The sequence below is a fragment of the Dipodomys merriami genome, unplaced genomic scaffold (assembly GCF_024711535.1).
Source record: "Dipodomys merriami isolate MVZ:Mamm:240054 unplaced genomic scaffold, mDipMer1.0.p SCAF_25, whole genome shotgun sequence".
In the NCBI taxonomy this organism is placed as follows: Eukaryota; Metazoa; Chordata; class Mammalia; order Rodentia; family Heteromyidae; genus Dipodomys; species Dipodomys merriami.
Window position 1 is genome coordinate 15,616,217 of NW_027203937.1, and position 23,107 is coordinate 15,639,323.

The 23,107-nt window shown below is 47.7% G+C and overlaps 1 protein-coding gene across 3 annotated transcripts in view; it reads left to right on the forward strand.

Moving 5' to 3' along the window:
* Positions 1–15,158, forward strand: part of Map6 (microtubule associated protein 6) — a 64,708-nt gene extending 49,550 nt beyond the window's left edge. For 2 of the 3 annotated variants that reach the window (XM_070034985.1, XM_070034986.1), the window contains exon 4: positions 13,963–15,158. In XM_070034985.1, the coding sequence (XP_069891086.1) occupies positions 13,963–15,010 (1,048 nt within the window). In that variant the 3' untranslated portion in view covers positions 15,011–15,158. The remainder of the gene's footprint in view (positions 1–13,962) is intronic. The other variant, XM_070034987.1, reaches the window with a different exon arrangement.
* Positions 15,159–23,107: the final 7,949 nt, after the last annotated feature.

Sequence of the window (23,107 nt, forward strand, 5' to 3'; positions counted from 1 at the left end):
CAGGCCCCCACTCCACTACCTGGGCTACTTTACCCCTCCCCTGAAGGAGGAGCCTGAGATGAGTAGTTTCAACAAGTGAAATATTAAATAAAAACAACCCCCTCCCTCACCCTCCTCACCACAACCCCACAAGGCTCCACTCTTGTTGGGCCATGCCATGCCCTGCAACAGGCTTCTTTGCAATAGATTCTACAAATCTTGAAATCCATGTACAAATGGAGGAAAAATAAAAATTGGATCAGGTCCTTGCAAACCATTAGCTCAAACATTTTGACTCAGCTGACCAATCATCTCACCCCAAAATTAACTAACTGGATAGCTGGAATGCATGATTTTTTTTTAATTAGCTGAGCAAGGAGGGATTTCATTGTAACATTTCCACTCAGAAATGTTTCTGCTTAAGAAACATACTTGTCAGTTAGTGGCTTATACCTGTAATTCTAGCTACTCAGGAGGCTGAGATATGATGATCACCGTTGAAGCTATCCCTGACAGAAAAGTCTATGGGATTCTTATGTCCCATTAATCACCAAAAAGCCAAAAGTGAAGCTGTGGCGAAGTGGTAGAATACCAGCTTTGAGCACAAAAGCTCAGGAACAAGATAAAATTTTATTCCCAATACCTGGAATAGGATCACCATCCATTTAGTGCTTTTGATTTTGAACAGTACAATTGAGCTTAAATTTGTTCCTGACCTCACATAAGTGGCCTACAATAACTTTTCCACTGGCATTGTACATAATGATCTCAACAGATTGGCCTCAGACATTTTACCAGAGGCCAGGGAATTTCAGATACAGAGAGAAATCAGTTCCTGCTACTGCTACGGGCTTAAGCTGTTGGAGGGAATCTATACACGTGCAAATCTGACCATATCACTCCTGCTTCAAACCATCGTGCTCCTCCCAGCCTGCAGAAGCTTGTTCTCAGTCTGCCATGCTGCTTCTCACCTTCATGCCTTCCCCACGCTCTCCTGCCTGCCCAGAATGCCCTTCTCCTGCCTCTCACCCGGCTAACTCATCCTTCAAGACTCCGCTCAGGGGACTGCTCCTCGAAGCCTTTCCCGCACCTCCCAGGCTGGGTAAGATGTCTCCTCCTGTGTGTGTCTTCATCGTGGGATTTCCATATGTCCTGTGTCTCCCATGGTACTGTGCTTGCCCAGGGCAAGGACCAGCTCCTCTGTCTAGTTTTGTAGCTCTAAGTCCTGGCTCAATGTCTACCACAGAGAATGCGTTCTGAAGGGTCAATTGAATATGAAATGAATGAGTGAGTCAATGAATGAATGACCATATTCATCGTGTGTCCATGCATTCACCATGGTGTCTCTACAAGGTTTTATTCTGAGTAATAACTGCCCTGCCCCTCATAGGAACAGGATGGTTGTGGCACTGGCAGGGACCAGTCAGCAGCTGATTTTATAATGCCCAGCCTACATTTGGGCCAACATATCTCTGCCTTTTAGGATGTCTCTTTCTCTAAACAGTCTTGATTCCAGAAAATCATGAGCTGTTGGTTACAGGGTGATTTTAGGAAGTAGCCTTGTTCCATCCCATCCACCACTCAGTGCAGGGATGTTATCTCCAGGGTGAGAGCAAGCCACTCTTCCCCACCACACCCACCCCAGGTTTCATGGCTTAGGACACCGAGCTCAGAGGTGGAGCCTGTTTCCAAATCCAGGCTGTGCTGCCGGCCAGCTGTGTGATCTTGGTTGAGTCTCTGAATTTCTTTAAGCCTCAAAGAAATAATAATACTAGGATCCATCATTCTCCAAATCTATTGACTTCCAAGTTCAGGAAGTAAGAGTTGGACCAGCAAGGCTGGCATGTTGTCATGATCTGTTAATTTCTGTAGTCTGGAGTAAAGGGGCCAAGAATGTGGATATCAAGGAGTTTCTGTTTCTGTTTCCATGACTTGTGAGGGGCTGATGGAAGAGCCCATGAAAATCCTTTGTGAACTGGAAAGAGGAATACCATATCAATAGCACAGCTTCTGAGGAGCTTTGCTGGCAAATTCCCATTCTCTTACCTCCCTGCATCCCCAGCCATGCAGGTTGGAGCTACTCCCCCTCTGCCACACAGAGCTTAAGAGTCAGGTCACCTAGTTGGCTTTCATGGCTCTTCCTCCTCCAGCCCTATATCTGCCCTTCTCTCTGGGCCCTTCCTCTCAGAGTACACCCTATAAATCATGGAGTACAGATTCCAGTTTTGCAATTACACATTCATTTGAACAGATCCCCTCTGGATACAGGAAACCAATTTTGATTTATTGCTTGAGATCCCATCCTTTGCTTTAAATGTTGGGGGGGGATGGGCTGGGAAGAGAGCAAAAATGTATTTGCATGTTCCCAGGAGCCCAGAGTTAGACCAGAACTGAGCCATTTCTGTCTGCAGCCTCAGTCCAGTGCTGCACATTAAAAAAAAAAAAACAAAAAGTCGTTAGCAGGATTATCAGATTCTGGGCAGCCCCTGGAGATACTTAGCCTTGCCCTTGACTTTGCCTTCCTGATATTAACAGAGACAAGAGATTTTTTACAATATTTCTTATGCAACTGGAAATTTATTTGGTCCTTCTAGAAAAGGTATTTACCAAATTTAGCTCTACATGAAACATAGCCTTCAGTTCTCAAGAAGAATCAGCAGGAGATTATAAATTTATAATTCATATAATTATATATGGGTATATAATAATAAATTAAAGGACAGAAAACAGAGCCCCTCACCCCTAGTCATCTAGCACAACTTGCCTTGAACTTCAGAAGGACAAATTCAAGTTGACTCAGTTTGTTCATTCCCTTAAAAACATTTATTTGGCCTTTATATATTTGGTCTCACCTCATCCTCATAGTAAAGATAGGATCTGTAGGCATGACCCCTTTGCAGAAAAAGAAATCGATAAAGTAATTAAGTCACACAACTTGTAAGTGATGAGACAGGATTTGGATGACTCTAAAACCCTTTCTTTGTCCTGTCCTGAGCCATGGCTAGGATTCCTCCCTGCTCCTCCAGAAACAACCATCTCCTACTATGGAGTATGAGTTACTGGGTATGTTGGTGCATGCCTGTAATCTCAGCACCTCAGAAAGTTCAAGGGCTAACAAATTAAGTTTGAGGCTAGCCTAGGCAACATAGAGGTACCTTGTTCTAAAAACAAAAAGTCACATCATGTAAGACATGATGTTGAGGTACAGTTCATCACCCCGCCTCCACCCAGAAACAAGCCTTGTGGCGGCTGCATCTCCCTAGCTGTGGTCCCAGCTGCTGTTCTGCAGTGATGAGTCACAGCGGTGACTCTGACCCTGGGCTGGAAGACCGACTGCAGCCTCACGGGTGGGGCTAGCCAGTGCTGATGGGGTGTGTTGCACTTGGGCCAGGAAGTAGCTGTTTTCTGGGGCTGTCTTCTCTGTCAGGGTCTGTTGAATGGCAGAGGTAAATCTGAGGCCTTGTGTGGTAGGTTTGGGTTGAGCTGAGGTGAAGGAATGGCCACACAGTCTTAGGGGGGGGCAGGGTCTGAGCCGGAAGTTCTGTACCTCTTGGGAGCTCTGTGCTGAGCCCTGCAGAACTCATTGACTCCAGCCAGGACTCATGAGGGACAGCTCAAGCTGAACCTGCTTCAGAAACTTTCTGAAGCTCTGTGTTTGTAGAGAATGAGTTCTTCTGGGAGGGTCCTTACACGGCCATGTACTATCCAAAGGACCTTGAATAACTTACACCCTCTTTCTGAACCTGGTTTCTACTTCTGCAGGGCTGATCCATCATGAGAACCATATTGTATGTAGGGCTAAGGCAGTTAAGAATAGGACAAGTATGTCCTGTGAGTGAGGTGGTTAGCATTCCATCCTGTGTGACTTCTTTGTAAAATGCTTCATTTAGAATGGTTTGCCTCCCATTATGTGCTAGCCTAAGCCTGTGCTACACCTCTCTGGTTCTCTACTGTATTCAATGGCCTGGCCCACAATAGGGATTTATGGTGTGTTTTGTGGAAGAAAAGAAAGAAATGGAGGGAGGGGAAGGGCATGAAGGGAAGGAAGGAGAGAAGCGATATAGTCCCTATCCTCAAAGAGTCCAGTCTAGAAGCATCTGGAAAGCTGATAGCTGATTGAAGGGGGCAACTACAAAGGAGGGGGTCATGGTGGTTTCACAAAGGAAGTGGCCCAAGAAAGAACTGACCCAGCTTTTAGTTCTGGGCTCACACAAGAGATGGGCGCCAAGTGAGATAGGAGGACGGTAGTCAGGATGAAACCAAGTGACTGAGCTCTCCTGTGTGGCATGTTTCCCAGCACCATGGGGACTGAGGACAGCACTGCTGTCTCTTCTCCCAGGGGAGGCAGGATGACATTTCCTGAGAGGGTTCCAGAGTGGTGAGACCCAGGTCTTGCAGGGATGGGGGAGCAGAGCGGACAGAAATACAGGTTTCTGTTTGGATCTAAACATTGGGACAGCAAGAAATAGGCTACCCCAGGCCTCCAGGGCCAGGTAGACCCCCATCAAGGTCCTGTAACCCAGGTCTGACCTCCTAGCCCCAGACACCTGTGGCCTGGCTCTGTGGAGCTGTGTTTTCATGAGACAGACAGGGAATAATTTCCCCAGAAAAGTGTGGCATCTTTGCTCTCAAAGATACCCTTGAGACCGAAGAGACATAGGCTGATAAGTAAGAGTAAGGGCCAGTATGGTGACACCTTTCCCTAGGTGTTGGCATCACATTCCAGGTGTGTTCACCAGTCTGTCAGGACCCAAATCTTAGTCACTTCTGTGCCCACAGCACAGGGCTTAACAGAGAAGAAACGAGAGAAGAAAGATAGCAAGCAAGCGACACAGCAGCCATTTTCTGTACCCACAAGGCCTTCCAGGTAATCATAGCAGCCAATACCAGGCTAGATTCTGTGACATGAAGATGAACAGAGCACAGCGCCATAGTCTAGCGGGAGAGACAGATAATGACCAAACAACATGGTAATTACTGAAACAGAGGCGCCATAGGTCTTTCTTGAGAATAATGAGCCTTCCAGAGATGGTTTCCCTGGCAATCTCCTTCAGGTAGCATATTTCCCACCTTTGGGTGAGGACTTTGTTTGTGTCTGAGAAATATTGGCCTGCTGAGGACCTAGTGGTACCTAGGGCCTGGGTCCCACTGTGCTAATCTTGGCCATCTTTGCTCCAAGTGAGTGAAGCACCTCTTTTCTCCACCCACAGGGGTGTTAGTAGACCAGGGTGTTGGGTCCTAGTCTGGCTCTCACTAGCTGTGTGGCTGTGGGAGAGCCATTCGGCTACTCTGATCCAATCACTAAGCCCTTCTCTGGGGCTCATGTTTACTAAGCCTGACCCTGTCACTACATTTATCCCAGGAGTCACTCTGTGCTCATTCTCGTCAGTGAGTCCGCTTTTTATAGACTGGCATACCTTGACACCATCTCATGTTTGGGAAGGAGTGAGCATTTGAACGCAGCTCTTCTAGCCTCAAGTTAGGCATTATATCCTCCAGGAGGCTGCTCTTCATATTCTGTGAGACAGTATGTACTCAAAGCATCTTGTACTGAGCCTGGCACGTCATTATTGATGAATTAGTAAGGGTATCTTTCTTTCTCTGGGCTTTTCAATCCTGCAAAAGGCAGGAAATTCAAGGACAGAAGCCTAAGAAGCAAGGAGAACATTGCCCCACCTTTGGGCTGCTCCCATGGTACAGTGGGGGACAATCTAGGAAGACATAGGAGCAGGGTGGTATGCAAGGGCAGAAACTGGTACAAGTCCATGAGACGAAGCCCTTTCTCCTCTAGGCCAGGCAGGGCTCCATAATTCTGCTTCCAGACTCTGTGAAGAACAGATCCAGTGCTGTTATGTGAACTTGGGAGGCACAGACATCTCCATGGAAACAGGAAGTGGCAGAAAATGAAGTGTCTAAGACTTAGGATGTCTTGAACTTAGGATCAATTTTATGTGGATCTTTGAGAGTTTGTGTGAGGCGGGGAGGCAGGAGGGGGAGTTTGGGGGGGGGGACGGCTGTTGGTTGGTTTGTGCTGGACCAGGGGCTTGAATTCCAGGCCTGGGTGCTATCTCTGAGCTTTTTTGCTCAAGTCTAGTGCTCTACCACTTGAGCCACAGCTCTATTTCTGGTTTTTTAACTTCTGGGTTTTTTTAGTAGTTAATTGGAGATAAGTGTCTTGGAGGCTCTCCTGTCCCTGCTGGCTTTTTTTTTTTTTTTTTTTTGTCAGTTGTGGGGCTTGAACTCTAGGCCCGGGCGCTGTCCCTGAGCTCTTCAGCTCAAGGCAAGTGCTCTACCACTTGATCCACAGTGCCACTCCTGGTTTTCTGAGTGGCTTATTGGAGATAAGAGTCTCAAGGACTTTCCTGGCAGGGCTGGCTTTAAACTGTGATCCTCAGATCTCAGCCTCCTGAGTAGCTAAGATTACAGGCGTGAGCCACCGGCGCCTGGCTTCCTGCTGGCTTCTAAGTGCCATCCTTAGATCTCAGCCTGAGCCATCAGTACCTGGCTCATGTAAATATAATGCAACTTTGCACAGAAAAGGCTTGTGTTTATTCTTTGGGCTTCTTAGTATGGGCTAGCATCTTTTATTTGTGTCCAGATCAGGTAGCTTTATTTATTTATTTTTATGTTCATACTTGGGCTTGGCTCAGAGCCTTACACTCTCACTTAGCTATTTTGCTCAAGGCTGGGGCTCTTCCACTTGTGGCACAGCTTCACTCCTGGCATTTTGGTGGTTAATGAGAGATAAGACTCTCATAGACTTTCCTGCCTTGGCTTGCTTCAAACCTTAATCCTTCCTCAGATATCAGCCTCCTGAGTAGCTAGGATTACAGGCATGAGCCATCTTCTGGTTTCTTAAAGATTCTGATCTGTGTGGAAATATGCATTGGAGGAGAATGATGATAGATGGACTGGGGACATCAGTCAGGAAGCTGTGACTGTGGTCTGCAGAGAGAATAGCACAGCAGGCGGCAGGGGATAGGAGGGAAGGAAAGAGGCAGGAATCTTCAGAGAGAAACATTAGGAGCTAATATTGATGGGAACTGGTGGTCCAGGTGATGTTTCATGGGGAGAGGAAGAAGTACAGGAAGCCTCTAGGTTTCTGTCTGGGGACATGGGAAAAAGGTTGAGCCAGGTTTGGGCAACAGTAATCATAAATCTTTCTGCTTGGCCCTCGTTGTTCTAGATTGTGGTGTTCTTTGTTCCAGACACTGTGCTAGGGTGTTAGATCTACATGGTCTCTGCCCTCACTGAGCTCGTGGTGGAACAGGAGATGGATGGACAGTTGAGTCACAGGCTTGTGAATGTGGAGAGTGGCTGTAATTTGGAGACAGATGGGAAGGGAAATGTTGGGGTCCAGCCCAGTCTTCAAGGTCAGGCAGGGCTGGGCAGGGAAGAGTGGATGGGGGAGGGTGACTCAAGAAGCATGATAGGCAGACACAGAGAAGCATTCAAGGCTATAAGCAGCAGCATGCGGGTGCCGGGCAAGGAAGAAAGGGTGACAGGAGGCCCATCTTCCTCAGGAGGAAGTAAACCATTGTTATTTATTACAGGGATGGATGTATTCATGGCATACACCCATCCATGTGCTTTACCAAGAAGTACTACACCAGTCTGTCACAGCAGTCCCTGTTGCTTATCTGGCTATCCCCATTTTACAGATGAGGAAACTGAGGTCTGTGTGGTTGAATAATTGCCCAAGAATAAGCAGTACAGAAGCCAGGAGAAGCCCAGCTGTTCTTTTCTGATTCTGAAAGGTTGGCACTGTCGGCTCCCTGGGCTGGAGGGAGAAGGCTGTCTTGAGATCCACAGCTGGCCCAGGCCCCACATTTTGTTGTACAGGTTGTGCATGCCCAAGGAGAGCTGATCTGTAGCTGGGGGCAGAGAGGGTGGACCAACCTACTTCCACTTCCCACAGCCGAGCCATGAGCTCAGCTTCCACCAGAGGGGCTTAGTTTCACTCCCACAGCACCATGAGCACAATTCCCAGAACCCTGGAGATGGCAGCCATTTGAGACTCATAGAGACTGGAGCCGGCTCGGCTCGTGGCTGCCCAGTGGGATGCGAGTTTCACAGTGCCCCTGGAGGGCTGTTTCGTGCAGAGAAAAACCTGTCGAGGTTGCTTTGATGTCAGAAAGGAACCTGATTTATCAAATGCACTAAAACAAAGCACCAGTAAAATCTGTCTCTTTGAAGAAAGATTTTTTTTTATCGTTTGACTCCTCTAAATTAAATACGCTTAAATTAAGCATAAAAATACAATGGCTCATGAGTTGTCATAAAAGTCTCACTATTGTTTATATAATTTTCTGTCTTCAAATGGTAAGTCTAATTTAACAGATTGATGGCTTATCTAGAACTGCCTATGAAAGAGTCTTGGGCAAGCCGCCTCTAGTTAGCTAGGGTGAAGCCCACTCTCTTCTTCCTAAGTGAGTCCGACAGACAGGATGGGGTAAAGTTCTGCAGGAGTGCCAGTTATTTGTAAATGTTGTCACTCACCAGAATTTTGATGGTATAACGAAGCAACATTTTAATTTTGCTTTTCCCAGCATGAATAAAAATTTGATTTTTGCCATTTGGGCTGTTATCTGAAAGGCCCCAGCATTATTTACCTTTAATTTGTCCAACAAGGTGACTTGTTGCATGGAAAATGCTTTTATCTCCAGATTTTATTTTTTTATTTTTTTTATTTTTTGGGGGTCCGGTCATGGGGCCTGAACTCTGGGCCTGGGCGCTGTCCCTCAGCTCTTCAGCTCAAGGCTAGCACTCTACCACTTGAGCCAGAGCGCCACTTCTGGCTTTTTTCTTTTTTTGCTTATGTGGTGCTGAGGAATCGAACCCAGGGCCTCGAGCATGCAAGGCAAGCGCTCTACCACTGAGCCACCTTCCCAGCCCCTTCCAGATTTTATTTATAAGAGGCCAAGGTATAGTTTGAATAATAAATGATACATCCTAGAAAGATTTTTTTTCTAGCAAAATAAATGTGGTTTATAATAAAGAAACACATATTAGACACACATTTGGCATGACATATGCTGTTCTTAAAGATTTTAGCAAGTTATTAAGCCAGGCACTGGTGGTTCATGCCTGCAATCCTTGCTACTCAGAAATCTAGGATCAGAGCCGGATGCCCATGGCTCACGCCCAGGAGCCTGAAATCTGAGGATCACAGTTCAAAGTTAGCCCAGACAGAAAAATCCCCATGAGGCTCTTACCTCCAATTAACCACTCAAAACTGGAAGTGGCACTGTGGCACAAGTGGTAGAGCACTAGCCTTGAGCACAAAGAGGCTTAGGGACAGTGTGCAGGCCCTGAGTTCAAGCCCTACAACGAAAAAGAAAAAGGAAGGAGGGAAGGAAAGAAGGAAGGAAGGAATGAAGGAAGGAAGGAAGGAAAGAAGGAAGGAAAGAAAGGAGGAAGGAAAGAAAGAAGGAAAAAAAAGAAATCTGAGCTCAAAATGATTATGGTTCAAAGCCAGCCGGGGAGAAAAGTCCACCAGAGACTCTATCTTCAATTAACCAGCAAAAATGGTTATAGAAAGCTATGTGCCAGTGCTGTGGCTCACATATAATCCTAGCTACTCAGAAGGCTGAGATGTGAGGGTTGAGATTCAAAGACAGCCCAGGCAGACAAATCCTCAAGACTTTTATCTCCAATTAACCAGCAAAAAGCCAAGATGGAAGTCTGACTCAAGTGGTAGAACACAAGACTAGCAAGCACAAGGACCTGAGTCCAAACCTTAGTACCACAAAAAAAAAAATTCTTGACAGTTTTCAGTGTTGCCTATTTTACTTATTTAGGCACATATTGTTTATGAACATAAAAACAATCAAATTCCTACTAGTTAATAAGTAATTGACCAAGTTCTGCAGTGTTACCTAGGACTAAGCCTAAATTTCCTAGGTAATGAGCAGACCCATTCAAAGTCATCCATGATCCAGGGACAAGTACAATTAATCCTTCTAAGTTCAACCTAGGTGGAATGTCTAGCATTACTCATGAAGAAATGCTAAGATTAATGTTTTTGGCTACACTGAGATTTGAACTCACAACCTCGTGTTTGCTATACCACTTGAGCCACACTCAGCCTTTTCTTTTCTTTGCTTTGCTTTGCTTTAGTTATTTTTCAGATAAGGTTTTTCCATTGTGTCCGGTGCTGGCCTCAAATCACAGTTCTTTTACCCATGTCTCTAGGGTAGCTAGGCACAGATGTATGAAATCATACCTTGCTTATTTGTTGAGATGGAATCTCACTTTTTGCTTACGCTACCCTCAAACCACAGGTTTTAAATATTTTTGATGTCTTGATTATATTTTAAAACTTTGTTACAAAAAATACATTAAAATCTAAATTATTTCTGTAACATATTAGAGCTTATTATCAGTATGATAGTCTAATATGCCAAACTATCTTAAATATTACACATTTTTTAACTAAGGCTACACAGATTATTTTTCCCTAAAGTTAATATAAAAGAAGGAATACTTTGGGTTTGAGGTAACTCATCTTAATTCTAAACTATCTCATGATTACACACTTCACTCAGGAAAAAAAAAAAGTTTACTAACCAAAGAAATACCAGGTTATTTATCCATGAAAATTTGGAATTAACTCATAATTGGCTGAGAGTGTTCAATAAGCAGAAATTTGGGATATGACCTGGAAGCCAAGGCCTGGACATGCCAGGAAATAGTTGCTTGGCCCCACACTGCGGGGCAGGCCTTGTTTATGATCTCCCTGCCAGCAGGGGGTGCCAGTGTTCCACTGATGAAGTGGATTCTGCAGCCTAAGCCCCTGAAATCAGGGTATTCTGGTCACCTTTTGTTTTTTTTTTTTTTTTTTTTTTTTTGGGGGGGGGTCCGGTCGTGGGGCCTGAACTCTGGGCCTGGGCGCAGTCCCTCAGCTCTTCAGCTCAAGGCTAGCGCTCTACCACTTGAGCCACAGCGCCACTTCCGGCTTTTTTCTTTTTGCTTATGTGGTGCTGAGGGATTGAACCCAGGGCCTCAGACATGCAAGGCAAGCGCTCTACCACTGAGCCACCTTCCCAGGCCCACCTTTTGGTTCTTCTGAGCCTTATAGACCTATCAGGTGGCCCTGCCCACGTGACTTCAGTGCCTGAGATGACACATCGAATTAATTTCCTTCTTGATTCAATTCTGAATTTGGTTTTCACTTTTCCTCTGACCAGCCACCAGTAACTGGAAGTGTTAGATGCCATGTCCAGATCCTGCATCTGCCTCAGAACCTTGCTCTGCTCTCTTTCAAACCCTCAGAGCCTATTTTTGACAACTGGTTCTGTCTAGATAGGTGTGCTCATCATCATGCTCAGCCTGGGACCACTCTGTTCTTTTCAACTCTGTCCTACTCAGTGACAGTGACCACACAAGACAGATAGGTGCTTGTGCCACTGTGTACTCTGCTGATGCAAAACACAACTAAAGGCTTCTACATCAGGATTCTAGAGCAGACTAAAAATAATCCGAGTAGAGGCCAGGTGCTGGTGGCTCACGCTAGCTACTCAGGAGGCTGAGGTCTGAAGATCACAGTTTTCAAATGCATCCTACCTGCCAGCCTAGGTAGGAAAGTCTATGAGAATCTTATCTCCAAATAACCACCAAAAGAAAAAACTGGAAGTGGAGCTATGGCTCAAGTGGTAGAGTACTAGCCTTAAGCAAAATAAAGTTCAAGGATAGCACCCAGACCCTGAGTTTAAGCCATAGGACTAGCACCAAAAAAAAAAAAAAAAAAAAGACACTAAAAATCTGAGTATGTGTAATTTTACTTCTAAGTAAATAGAAAAACAATCATACCACTTAATCCTACCATGGCATGTGTTCTATGTATCTCCCCTCTAGTCCTATAACCATACTTTTTTTTTTTTTACAGTATAGGAATTTCAACTCAGAGCTTCATGCTTGCAAGGCAGGTGCTCTGCCACTTGAACCACACACTCCAGCCCTTCTTTTACCTTAGTTATATGTTTAGATAAGGCTTCATATTTTTGCCCAAGCTCTTCTAGACGTGTACTATACCATCATACTCAGCTTGTTGGTTGAGATGGAATCTTGTTAAAAAGCTTTTTGCCCTAGGTGGCCTTAGCCCATGATCTTCCCAGTATCCACCTCCCTGGTAACCAGGATTGCAGGCATGAGCTGCTGTACCAGGCTATAATCATTATAAATTTCTAAGTAACTACCATATCCAATGAGTAGATAACAAGCTTGGGTTCCAGAGAAATTATACCACCATGAGTTTAGAAAGCGTTCACAAGTAGAATTCTCAGTGGAACAGCTTTGGGAAGCAGGAAAGGGCTGAGGGTGTAGCTCAGTGGTAGAATACCTAGGCATGTCTTAAGGTCCTAGGTTCCATTCCCAGCACTGCCAAAAAGAAAAAGAAGCAGCAGCTAAAATGCAAAGCCTGAAAGGGACTGTTAAAATGCTAACGTAGTTCCAAACTTACTGACTTGGGTATCAGAGAGTAGAACCGAAGTGCAGGCTCTGTGATCTTATACTGAGTACCGGCTGGGGGTCAGGCACTCTAGAAGACCAGAAAGATCCAGACTCTAGTCCCTTCCCAGCCCTATCTTTGGGCCTCACTTCATCTACCAATCTGGGGTAATACAATCCTTCCTATGCATTTCACAGAGTTGCTGAATTAAGCTCTGCAGAGAACTGACTTCGAATTCAGAATGTGCCTAGGTACGCACGAGTTTGTGATGTGGGCTGAGTACTGCCCACTCTCCACTGGGACCGTCAGCCTGGCCTGGGAGGAAGGACTGTGCATGCTAGACCACAGGACTCCACACTGGCCCAGTCTGAGTGTGGCAGTGTTTGCCTTTGGACGGTGTTTGCACAAATTCTCTGCTCTTGGGTGTCCCAGTGGTTGGTGTTGGTGGCTGTAGCAAAGCAGACCTGGAGGATTCTGGTGAGAGGCGTGGGCTCCTGACTGTAGTAAGTAAGCCCAGAAGCCTTGGACCAAGTGAAGGGGAGGGTCTGAGGAGAAACAGAAGAAGCAGAAAGGGGGATGGAGGTAAGGACCAGGGCCTGGACACCTGACAGGATGTTCCAGTCAGTTACCTATCCAATGGGGGTAGTGGGGTGGTATAGGCAATAAGGGATACAGTGTCTAGAGAGAACTGAAAGACAAAATATCAAAAGTGATCTTTTCTTATGTTTTTGTACCCATCCTGGGCATGAACCCAGGGTCTAGATACTGCCCATTAGAATTTTTTTCTCAAGACTGGCACTCTACCACTTGAACCACACTTCTGCCTCTGGTGTTTTGCCAGTTAATTGGAATTAAGAATCTCATAGACTTTTCTGCCCAGGCTGGCTTCAAACCATGATCCTCAGACCTCAGCCTCCTGAGTAAGTAGGATTACAAAGATGAGCCACTGCTGCTTGGCTGTAATCTGTTCTTTATTATTTTGTGTTAACTGTTCTAAACAATATTAATGATAAAATACTTTTCCCCTTGAAGGGAAGGGGCAATGCCATTTCTACCGCCCTGTCTTTCTACCCCACCTTAAGGATGGGGACCAGGACAGAAAGGAAGCTTAGAAGGCCCTGAAAACAAGGATTGAGTAGTCTGGCCAGTAGCGTGGTCCAAATGGATAGTTAAGATGGGACTCCAAGATGGGTGCCATCTTCAAGGAAGAAGTCCAGGCCTAGATGGAATGTAGGCTGAATGGGCTTTGGTGCCATGCTCCCTGGGTGACTTTGAGTCTAGAGGAAGTGCTATGTCACCTAAGTGCCACTTGCAGGTTATAATCAATTGGCAAACACATTGAATAGCTGAGTTGAGCCTCCCTAAATCCCCTGCCCCTGTTCTGTGCTCACACAGAAACCAGATTTCTTCCTGGCTCTCCAGCAGAGACTCCCTGCCCAGGCTAGCCAGGCCCAGGGCTCTTCAGGAATCTGTGCTCTGCCCTATCCCTAGCCAGAACTCTGCCCTCACTGTGACCACCTCTCTCTCCTTTGCAGGAGCCCTGTCCCACCTGCCAGTGATTCACGTAAGAATCAAGGTCCTGTAGTCACAGAGCCAGACAAGGATCAAGGTCCTGTGGTCCCAGGGCTTCTGAAAGGTCAAAGTCCTATGGTCCAAGAACCTCTGAAGGATCAAGGCCCCATGGTCCTGGGACCTCCAAAGGATCGAGGTGCTGTGATCTCTGGGCCGCCAGAGAATCAGGGTCCTGTGGCCCCTGGGTCTCCAAAGGATCAAGGTGCTGTAGTCCCAGGGTGCCTGAAGGATCTAGGTCCCATGGCCCCAGTGCCAGTTAAAGAGCAAGATCACATGGTCCTTAAACCTTTAAAGAATGAAGGTTCTGCCACTTCAGCACCAGCCAAGGACCAAGGTCCTTTAGTCCTAGAGCCTCTAAAGATTCAAAGTCCTATGATTCCAGCAAGAATTACGGATCCAGGTTCCGTGGTACCAGCACCTCTGAAAGATCAAGGTCCTGTGGCTCCTGAGCCTGGGAAGAATCAAGGTCCTCTGTTCCCAGCATCTGGTAAGGATCAAGGTCCTGCAGGCCCAGAGCGTCCGGAGGATCAAAGCATCCTGGTCATGGCACCTATAAAGAATCAAGGTCCTGTGGTCTCTGAACCTATGAAGACTCAAGACTTTATAGTCCCAGAGCCAACCAAGAATCAAGATGTAGTGGCCCCTGAGCACCTGAAGGGATATGATTCTGTGCTAAAGAATCAAGGTCCTGTGGTCTCTGAGTCTGTGAAGATCCAAGACCCCATTGTCCCAACGCTAGTTAAGGATCAAGGTCCCATGGTCCTAGAATCTCCAAAGAATCAAGCTCCTCTAATCTCTGAGCCTATGAAGACCCAAGTTCCTATCATCCCAGTGCCTCTGAAGGACCCAGATCCTCTGGTATCAGCACCAGCAAAGGACCAAGGTCCTGTGGTCCCTGACCCTCTGAAGACTCAAGGTCCCAGGGCCCCTCAACTGCCCACTGTCTCACCTCCACCCCCAGTCATGATCCCCACTGTCCCCCGTGCGGAATATATTGAGGGGTCCCCCTGATGTCCCCACACACACACACTTGACATGCCACGGAAGGAGCTGCCCGTGAACTGCTCCCTCCCATGGGGGTGGGGAACAGAGTCACAAATATTTAATCTGCATGAAGCCAAAGCCGTGCTGTATTGTTGTGCTGGAGTCTAATAAAAGTGGTCCCTCAGCTTAGTGGTGTCTCTGTCTGGCTCTGTGGGAGAGGGACACACATGTGTGGGCAAAAACACACCTTCTCCAGAGAGCGCAGTTCTGTGGTCCCCAGCCAGGGGCCAGCAGAGTCTTAAGAGATGCCTGTTCCTGTGATTGGTCTAAATGAGAAGGAAGCAGGCAGGGGATGGTGAGAGGACAAGGAGGAGGCCTCTGCAAAAGGAGGCAGAGGAAGCAAAGGCAGAGCCTGGGCCAGGCACCAAACTCCTGCATGCAGCCTGAGCATTGGGTGAGTCAGAGTTGAAGCTGTGAATGAGAGAAGCAGGGGCCCAGTCAGCCCTGGGGAATTGTGAGTGACAGATGGGTGCCACAGGTCCAGTCTTAAAGCACATCCAGGACTCAACCTTTTTGATTATGATTCTCAAGACAAACCTAAAGTATGTTGTTCTCTCATTCAGTGTCCATGACAGCTCGGCATGGGACTTCTGAAGAATGCCTTGAGCTGTGGGGGAGTTTTGTTTTGTCTTGTTGGAGTCAGGGTCCTGTCCTGATAGGTAGCCCGGGCTGGTTTAGAACTTATGGTCTTCCTGCTTCAGCCTCCTGAGAGACAGGATTGATTAAGTGTGCACCCCTATACTCAGTCAAATGAGCTTTTTTTTGGGGGGAGGGTGGGTTTTAGATCTTGAACTCAGGGCCTGGACATTGTCCCTGAGCTCTGTTTGCCCAAAGCTAGTGTTTTACCACTTTGAGCTACACCTTCACTTCTGGTTTTTAGGTGATTAATTGAAGACAAGAGTCTCACAGACTTTGCTGCCCAGGCTGGTTTCAAACCATAATCCTCAGATCTCAGCCTCCTGAGCAGCTAGGATTATAGGCATGAGCCACCAGCACCTGAACTGAAATAAGATTTTAAAAATAAGATTAAAATTAAGAACAGTCCCCTAGGGCTGGGAGGGTGGCTCAGTGGTAGAGTGCTTGCCTTGCATGCATGAGGCCCTGAATTCGATTCCTCAGCACCACAGAAGCAGAAAAAGCCAGAAGTGGCGCTATGGCTCAAGTGGTAGAGCGCTAGCCTTGAGCTGAAGGGCTGAGGGACAGCGCCCAGGCCCAGAGTTCAGGCCCCATGACCAGCAAAAAAAAAAAAAGAAGAAGAAGAAGAACAGTCCCCTATTCATGTATACATGCAATCTCTTTGTCTTAGCACCTACTTTTACACCAGGACTCGGGCTACTGAAGCAAAGAATCCCAGTCTTAAAATGCAAGTGGGAAGAAACTCTAGAACAAGTGAAAGCTTGGCTTCAAGAGGGCAGTGGAGAAGAGACACCTGGTGGTGGCAGCCAGGAAAGCTTCCTGGAGAAAATGGCAGTGGCCTGATACGGTGCTGGACAGCCCAGACCAGCAGTAGAAATGGACAATGTGTGTAGCTAGAGGGCCAGAGTCAAGCCCTCTTCTGAAAGTCCACAGATGAAAAGCATCTGGCTTGCATGAGAACATGACCAAGAAGTGGGCAGTTCTCTGGGACTAATCGGAGGTTGTTGGTTGTATAAGGCCTGGATATGGGGGACGGAGCAGTCAACTCCGAGCTGACCACATGCACATGGTGTTGGCACAACACACAGCCAGCCAGGGGGAGAAAGCCTGGACCTCTGTCAGCAGGCCTGAAGCTCAAGCCTGAGCTGTCAGAAACAGTATGGGCCTCAAGGCCATATGATAGTCTCCTTTTGTTTTTTGGTTCTGGACCTGAGGTTTGAACAAAGGTCTAGATGCTGCCTTGAGCAGTTTTGCTCAAGGCTAGCACTCTACCCCTTGAATCACAACTCTATTTCTGCCTTTTGGGTAGTTAATGGGTGATTAGAGTCTCACTGACTTTCCTCTGTGGGCTGGCTTCAAACCTCAGTCCTCACATCTTAACCTCCTGAATAGCTAGGATTCCAGGCCAGTGCCTAGGTGCAGCATCCCTTTTAAAGCAAAGAAGGAAGGCCTTTGGAAGGAGACCAGGGCTCAGAGCCTCTCATTCTGAGCTGAAGCAAGTAAAGGCAGGAAATGGGTTCCTAGTGTCTTCTTCCTTCCTGCTGTGGCCATTTCCTGGCCCCTCTGCAGAACCCACTGTCCCTGGTCCTGTACAGGGCCTGTGGGCCCTCCCTGCAGCAAGAGAAGGAACCTGACTGGCCTGCAGGCTTGCCCCGCCCCCAGCCCCAGGCATGCACAGAGGATGGAAGGATGTTGGAGGATGGAAGCAGAAGCTCACTTCTGGTCCAGGGGAAAATCCAATCAGCCGAGACTGATTGCTGAGATAGGGTGAGTGTCAGGCAAATCAGAGGGGACAAATCCCATCTCCAAGTTGCTGGGACATCCTGTCCGCTAGTCTCCAGTGGTTATCATCAAGAATCGCCTCAATGGGCAGCAGTAGGGCCGGTAGCCATCTGCGCATAGGCACATACTCAGGTCCCCAATTTGTCCCTGCCCCACAGGTCCCTCGGTCTCCATGGGCCTGGACTTCCACTCTAACTCCTTGTGCACCTGCCTGTAGGGACAAGGAAAGGAAGCATTCTGGATGCAAGTGTGAGAAAGAAGCCTTAGGATCGGGAGGCATGGAGCATCCTCTACCTAAAGTGTGTGGTGGTGAGGGCTGGAGCCATCTGAAGGCCAGGCTGCAATCTTACTCCTTTATTCCCTCCCACAAAGATCTCCATCCAACATACCTGGAGCCCTGCCATGCCTGGACACCTGTGATCCTTTGTAGGGATGTGTGGATAGGAGGCTAGGACGGGACACTTTCAGAGTCTTTCTTGCAGAATGTATGGATCAATTAGAAAAAAGGGATGGGAACGCACATCACGGCTGACCTAGTTCTTACCAGCACCAATATCCCACCCTCCCCTTCCAATCCATCACTAAGATCTGTTTACTCTTCCAGTTAATGAAACAATGAATCTGCTATCTGTCTCCATGGCAACGCCCTCCTCCCCCACGCACAGCAGACTGGCACCATTCTGGATCACGGCATCATGGTATTCATTACAGGTGAAAGAAATGCCACCTTTGGTTTGTGCTTCTATTACAGAGATGAAGGCTCCCCTTAGAAGGCTGTCCCCATTGTTGTACCCCACAACTTTCCTTTCTAGCTATTTATGGATTCGCATTTGCCAAAGATACCTGTGGGTTCAACTATGCTGATTACCAATAAAGGGTGGTAGTCTCGGGTGTGCTGTTTGTCTTCTGCTCCCCTGGGATCCCATCATTCCATGGAAAATCACGCAGCTTGTTTCCATGGCAGAAAACCTGCCTCCCAAGCCTGCAGAGAAAAAGCATTGCATTGTGTTTCAAAGATGTCTTTCTGGTGCCTTGGTGATGGGAGTGTCTGTCAGGCTCTGGAGGACAAAGACAGGGAGCCAGGCATGGTGGTGCAAATCTTCATGTGCCTGCAGTCCCAGCTAGGTGGCAAAGAAGAGCCCAGCCTAACGCTGGCCTGAGAAAAAAACTTGAGACTCTATCTGAAAAACACAAAGCAAAAAGGGCTGGGAGTATGACTGATGTGGTAGAACACCTGTCTAGGCAAGAGCTAGGCCTTGAGTTAAAGCCCTAGTACCACCGACATTAAAAGAGAAAAAGAGCATGTTAGGGGTGTAGAACTTAGGCAATGGCTGAGATCAAGGGGCCTAACAAAGCCAAAATGAAGCATGTGGACAGAGGCCTAGAATCCCAGCAGTCCCCTTAACCCCCAAAGTCCAATGAATGTAGACAAGGTCAGTTCAAGAATTGCCCAGTCAACATTGGGTCAAACCCTACAACTTTGAAGGACATATTGTCATAAGCTGCTAATTGTGTAGTGGCTTGTACTCCACAACAAACAGGGTAATGTCCAGGACAAGGTCAATGCAAGCTCTTGAGCTACAAATAAGGCAAAAGAGGAGTGACTATTCTCACTGTCAGGAATCCCAGCAGAGTTAGGGCTAAGGGGGTGATTAAATCATCCCACTCTTCCGTATGTCTCTCCTAATTCTCACTGAGATAGGTGCCTTAAATTTCCCCAGAAAGCTAGCAATGCTGTGAGTGCAAATGATAACTGATAATGTGATTTGGTGGCTGCAGTATGAAACTCCTGTCCTAGAATGTGGCTTAACACATGCTTTCTATTTCCTTTCCTTTCCTGTGTGAAGTGTAACCTTTGATTCCACCAGGGGTAGGTGAAATGAATGACCTGGATAAGGAAAGAGTAAGCACTGTTTTGGCTGGGTGCTGATGGCTCACACCTGTAACCCTGAGCTACTCAGGAAGCTGAGATTTGAGGATCATAGTTCCGAGTCAGCCCAGACAGGAAAGTCCTGAGAATCTTATTTCCAGTTCACTACTCAAAAAGCCAGAAGTAGAGCAGTGATTTAAGTGGTAGAGAGCTAGCCTTGAGCAAAAAAAAGCTAAGGGACAGTGCCCAGGCCCTGAGTTCAAGCCCTAGTACTGGCACTAAATAATAATCATAATTGCTGCCCTGTCTAAGCAGGTACGCTTTGTTTTTTTTGTGGTTTTTTTTGTTTGTTTGTTTTTTTGTTGGTCGTGGGGCTTGAACTCTGGGCCTGGGCGCTGTCCTTCAGCTCTTCAGCTCAAGGCGAGCACTCTACCACTTGAGCTACAGCGCCACTTCCGGTTTTCTGGTGGTTTATTGGAGATAGGAGTCTCATGGTCCCTCCTGCCCGGGCTGGCTTTGAACCGCGATCTTCAGATCTCAGCCTCCTGAGTAGCTAGGATTACAGGCGTGAGCCACCAGCGCCCAGCAGCAGGTACGCTTTGTATGCACAAACACATTGCTCTTCCTGGGTGGCCAGGGAGGGCCATGGATGAGACACTGGACATTAGTTTGTTGTAGTGTTAATGTTGATTGCACACATTCATGTCACACTGGGGAAAAGGAGGTGAGCTGACAGTAAGCTATGTGCAGGACTGAATTGGAGGGGGAGGTCTTTGGATAGGCCTGGAAAGGTGAAGAGGCTCTACAGACAGCGATGGGGAATGCCAGGCCAAGCAGAGTGGGTAGGAAGTGGCAATGGACTGCAGAGGGAGTGGAAGTAAAGGAGGTGGAGGAACTGGAGGAGATCCTACCATGTCCAGCCCACCACCTCACTGTGTTCCCAACTTGCTCTGGGCATCCACAACTCTTTGTTCCAGTGGTCCCTCTCATCTGGAATGCTTCTTGCTTTTCTATCCAGCTCTAGTACTCCACTTTTAGCACTTTCCCCTACACTTCAGCTCAGGCTGAACCTGAGGCACTGTGGCATAATGGAAAGAATCAGACTCTGAAGTCAGGGCATGAAGGCTCACGCCCCAGCTCTCCTACATGAGCTTGAACCACCACCACCTCTGCTTAGTAGCTAAGTCACTGACCACATGCTATTTGCCATGTGGTGGCCTTGATTACCCCATTTAACTTTCACCCCAACCTTTGTGTGCTCACTACTCTTGTCATTCCCATCCTGCCACAGCTCAGAAGAGTTAAGTAACCAGCCCCAGATCACCCAGTTAGGAGAATGGCAGAACTGGGACTTGTGGCAGGTCTGCAGGTCCCAATACCTCTGCTGCTAAGCACTGAACCACTTCCTTTGAGCTTTTATTAGACACCTCCTGTGTATCAGGCATTTGCTCTAGATATGAGGATGTAAGACAGGAGAAGAAAGAGATGACAGCTAATTTGTCCTGAAGGAGATGACAGCTAAAGTCTGGAGGGAGGAGAATGAGGAACTGGGGTCAGGGTGACTGAGAATCCCATGATGGCTATGCCTCCTCCCCTATAGAGACTTGCCCATTATTGCCCCTTCCTCCATGGCCAGGAGACCTGGGTTGCCATGTGGACTGGGTTCCAGCATTGTTCTACTGGATGGCCTTAGGCTAGTCCTTTCGCCTCTATGAGGCCTAATTTTGTTACTCCTACCATGGGACAGTAACTTATTTACCTGAAAGATACAGTTTGTAACAGTGTCAGGGACACAATAGGTGATCAGTTAAAGATTCATCCCATCTCCACACTTGCACCCACATCTGGGTGCAACCCAATATGTGCATCACCTCTGAGACTTCAGACACTATATGGAGACTAACGGCGCCCCCGCCCCCAAGTGGCCTCCAGGTGGCAGGACAGCTCCACACAGGGCAGTGATGGGCTACTAGAGGTGTTCACAGTGGTGGACCAACCTCTAGTCCCACTCCACACCTGCCTTGCTTGCCTCTGCTCTTGCATGGCTATCTGAATCCCAGCATCCACCTGAGTGTGGACGTCTCCCCATATTCCCCACGCACACACCCGTGCCAGGAAGGAAGGAGTTTGGTTTAGGTCCCCTTTGTGTGATTTGACCCCTGCCACCCAGGCCTGGCTCCGTTCACTGCCCATTTCCACCAGGTGGGGGCACTGTGCTGCCCTAATCAGCAGTGGCAGGAGACAGTAGACCTGATTGTCCAGGGTGGCCTTCTGAGTCTGGCCCCATAGAATTATAGTGGTCCCCACCTCACTGGGCTAGTGTGGGGTTGAGTGATTGGTATTAGACTGCAAACAGGTTAGAATCTGGCCAGATCTCTCCAGCTGTGGAACATGGAGGCAGGAGCCATTACTCAATCCAGGGTCAAAGCCCAGTTCTATCCCACTGGCTGAGGGGCTCGTGCATCTTTCAGACTTAGTGATTCCCCCTGTAAAAAGGAACCATGCCCACCTAGTTCTGCTGTGAAGCTTGAACACAATTCCACACCGTAACTACTGGACACCTCATAGGAACAAATACCCAAGCAGTAGCAGCTGGCATTGCTAAGGTCTTTATCCTGATCATTCCTCACCTCCTCCTCGAGAGCCCCAGTATCCCCTCCTACATCAGGCCTTTCATGTTCTTAGCAAGCGTTCCCAGGGCCTGGTATGTGTGACACTGAGTCTAGGTGCAGACACACAGCAATGGACATATAGATATGGCCCCTTTCCTCAGAGCTCCCATTCTCATTGGGGAGACAGACATGAAAGTGGGCAGTAAGTGATGACAATGTCTCAGTGCTAAGTTGGGGAAATGAGAAGCTGGGTTGGGTGGAGAGTGAATTATGTTGGATGGGCAGAGAAGGCCCCTCTTCACAAATGGTATATGAGTTCAGAATGACAAAAAGAAAAGCCCTGCCCCCAAAAACCCTACAAGCATCACATACTAGGGTGAAAGATTAGCTGGTACCAAGGCCCTGGAGCAGGGAGGGCAATGCACATGGGACAACTGGAAGCAGATGACCCATGTGCCTGGAATGCAGTTGAATCCTGAGCACACTGTGACTGTCTCCCCATGTTCACTTCTAGATGAAGCCCTCTGAAGGATGGAGAGCTAACTTGCTGAGTTCTCAGGACAAGACAGATCTGCAAATTGGAACAAGTTTTACTAAAATTCCGTATGGTCATATGGAAACTAGCCAGCCCTTCTCCAGCACCATTTACCTTTGGATAGACTAGGTAGGGGGGACATCTATTCCCTAGGGCGAACTCATTAGCAAGGGGGAAGGGTGAGGAATGGAGAACTAGGAAGCAGGAAAGACCCCCCCTCCAAGTCATCAGCAGAGGTAGAGCCCCAATCTACTCAGCTTCACCCAAGTCTAGTCCTGTGCAGCCTCCCCCTCCCACCACCCCCCATGACCTTGAAAGATAACCACAAAGCATGGGGTATCAGATGGACCATATGACTTCCTCCTCCCCACACTAGGCCACCTAAGAATCCTCTCCAGCTCCGTTTTCAAAGCTCCCCCCCAGACAATTCACTGTGTGCCTGAGTTTGCCCCATTCCAGCCCTCTGTAATGAGGCTACCTTGCAATGAAGGACTAGAGGGCTACTGACTGGGTTCCTATGAGAATGCTTGGACTCCCACCACGGCCTCCAGTTACCTCCATTGTCTGTGGTTATCTGACAGCATTCTAGGGCCTGAAACCCTCTGCGGCTCCATGGGAGAGTTTGTCCC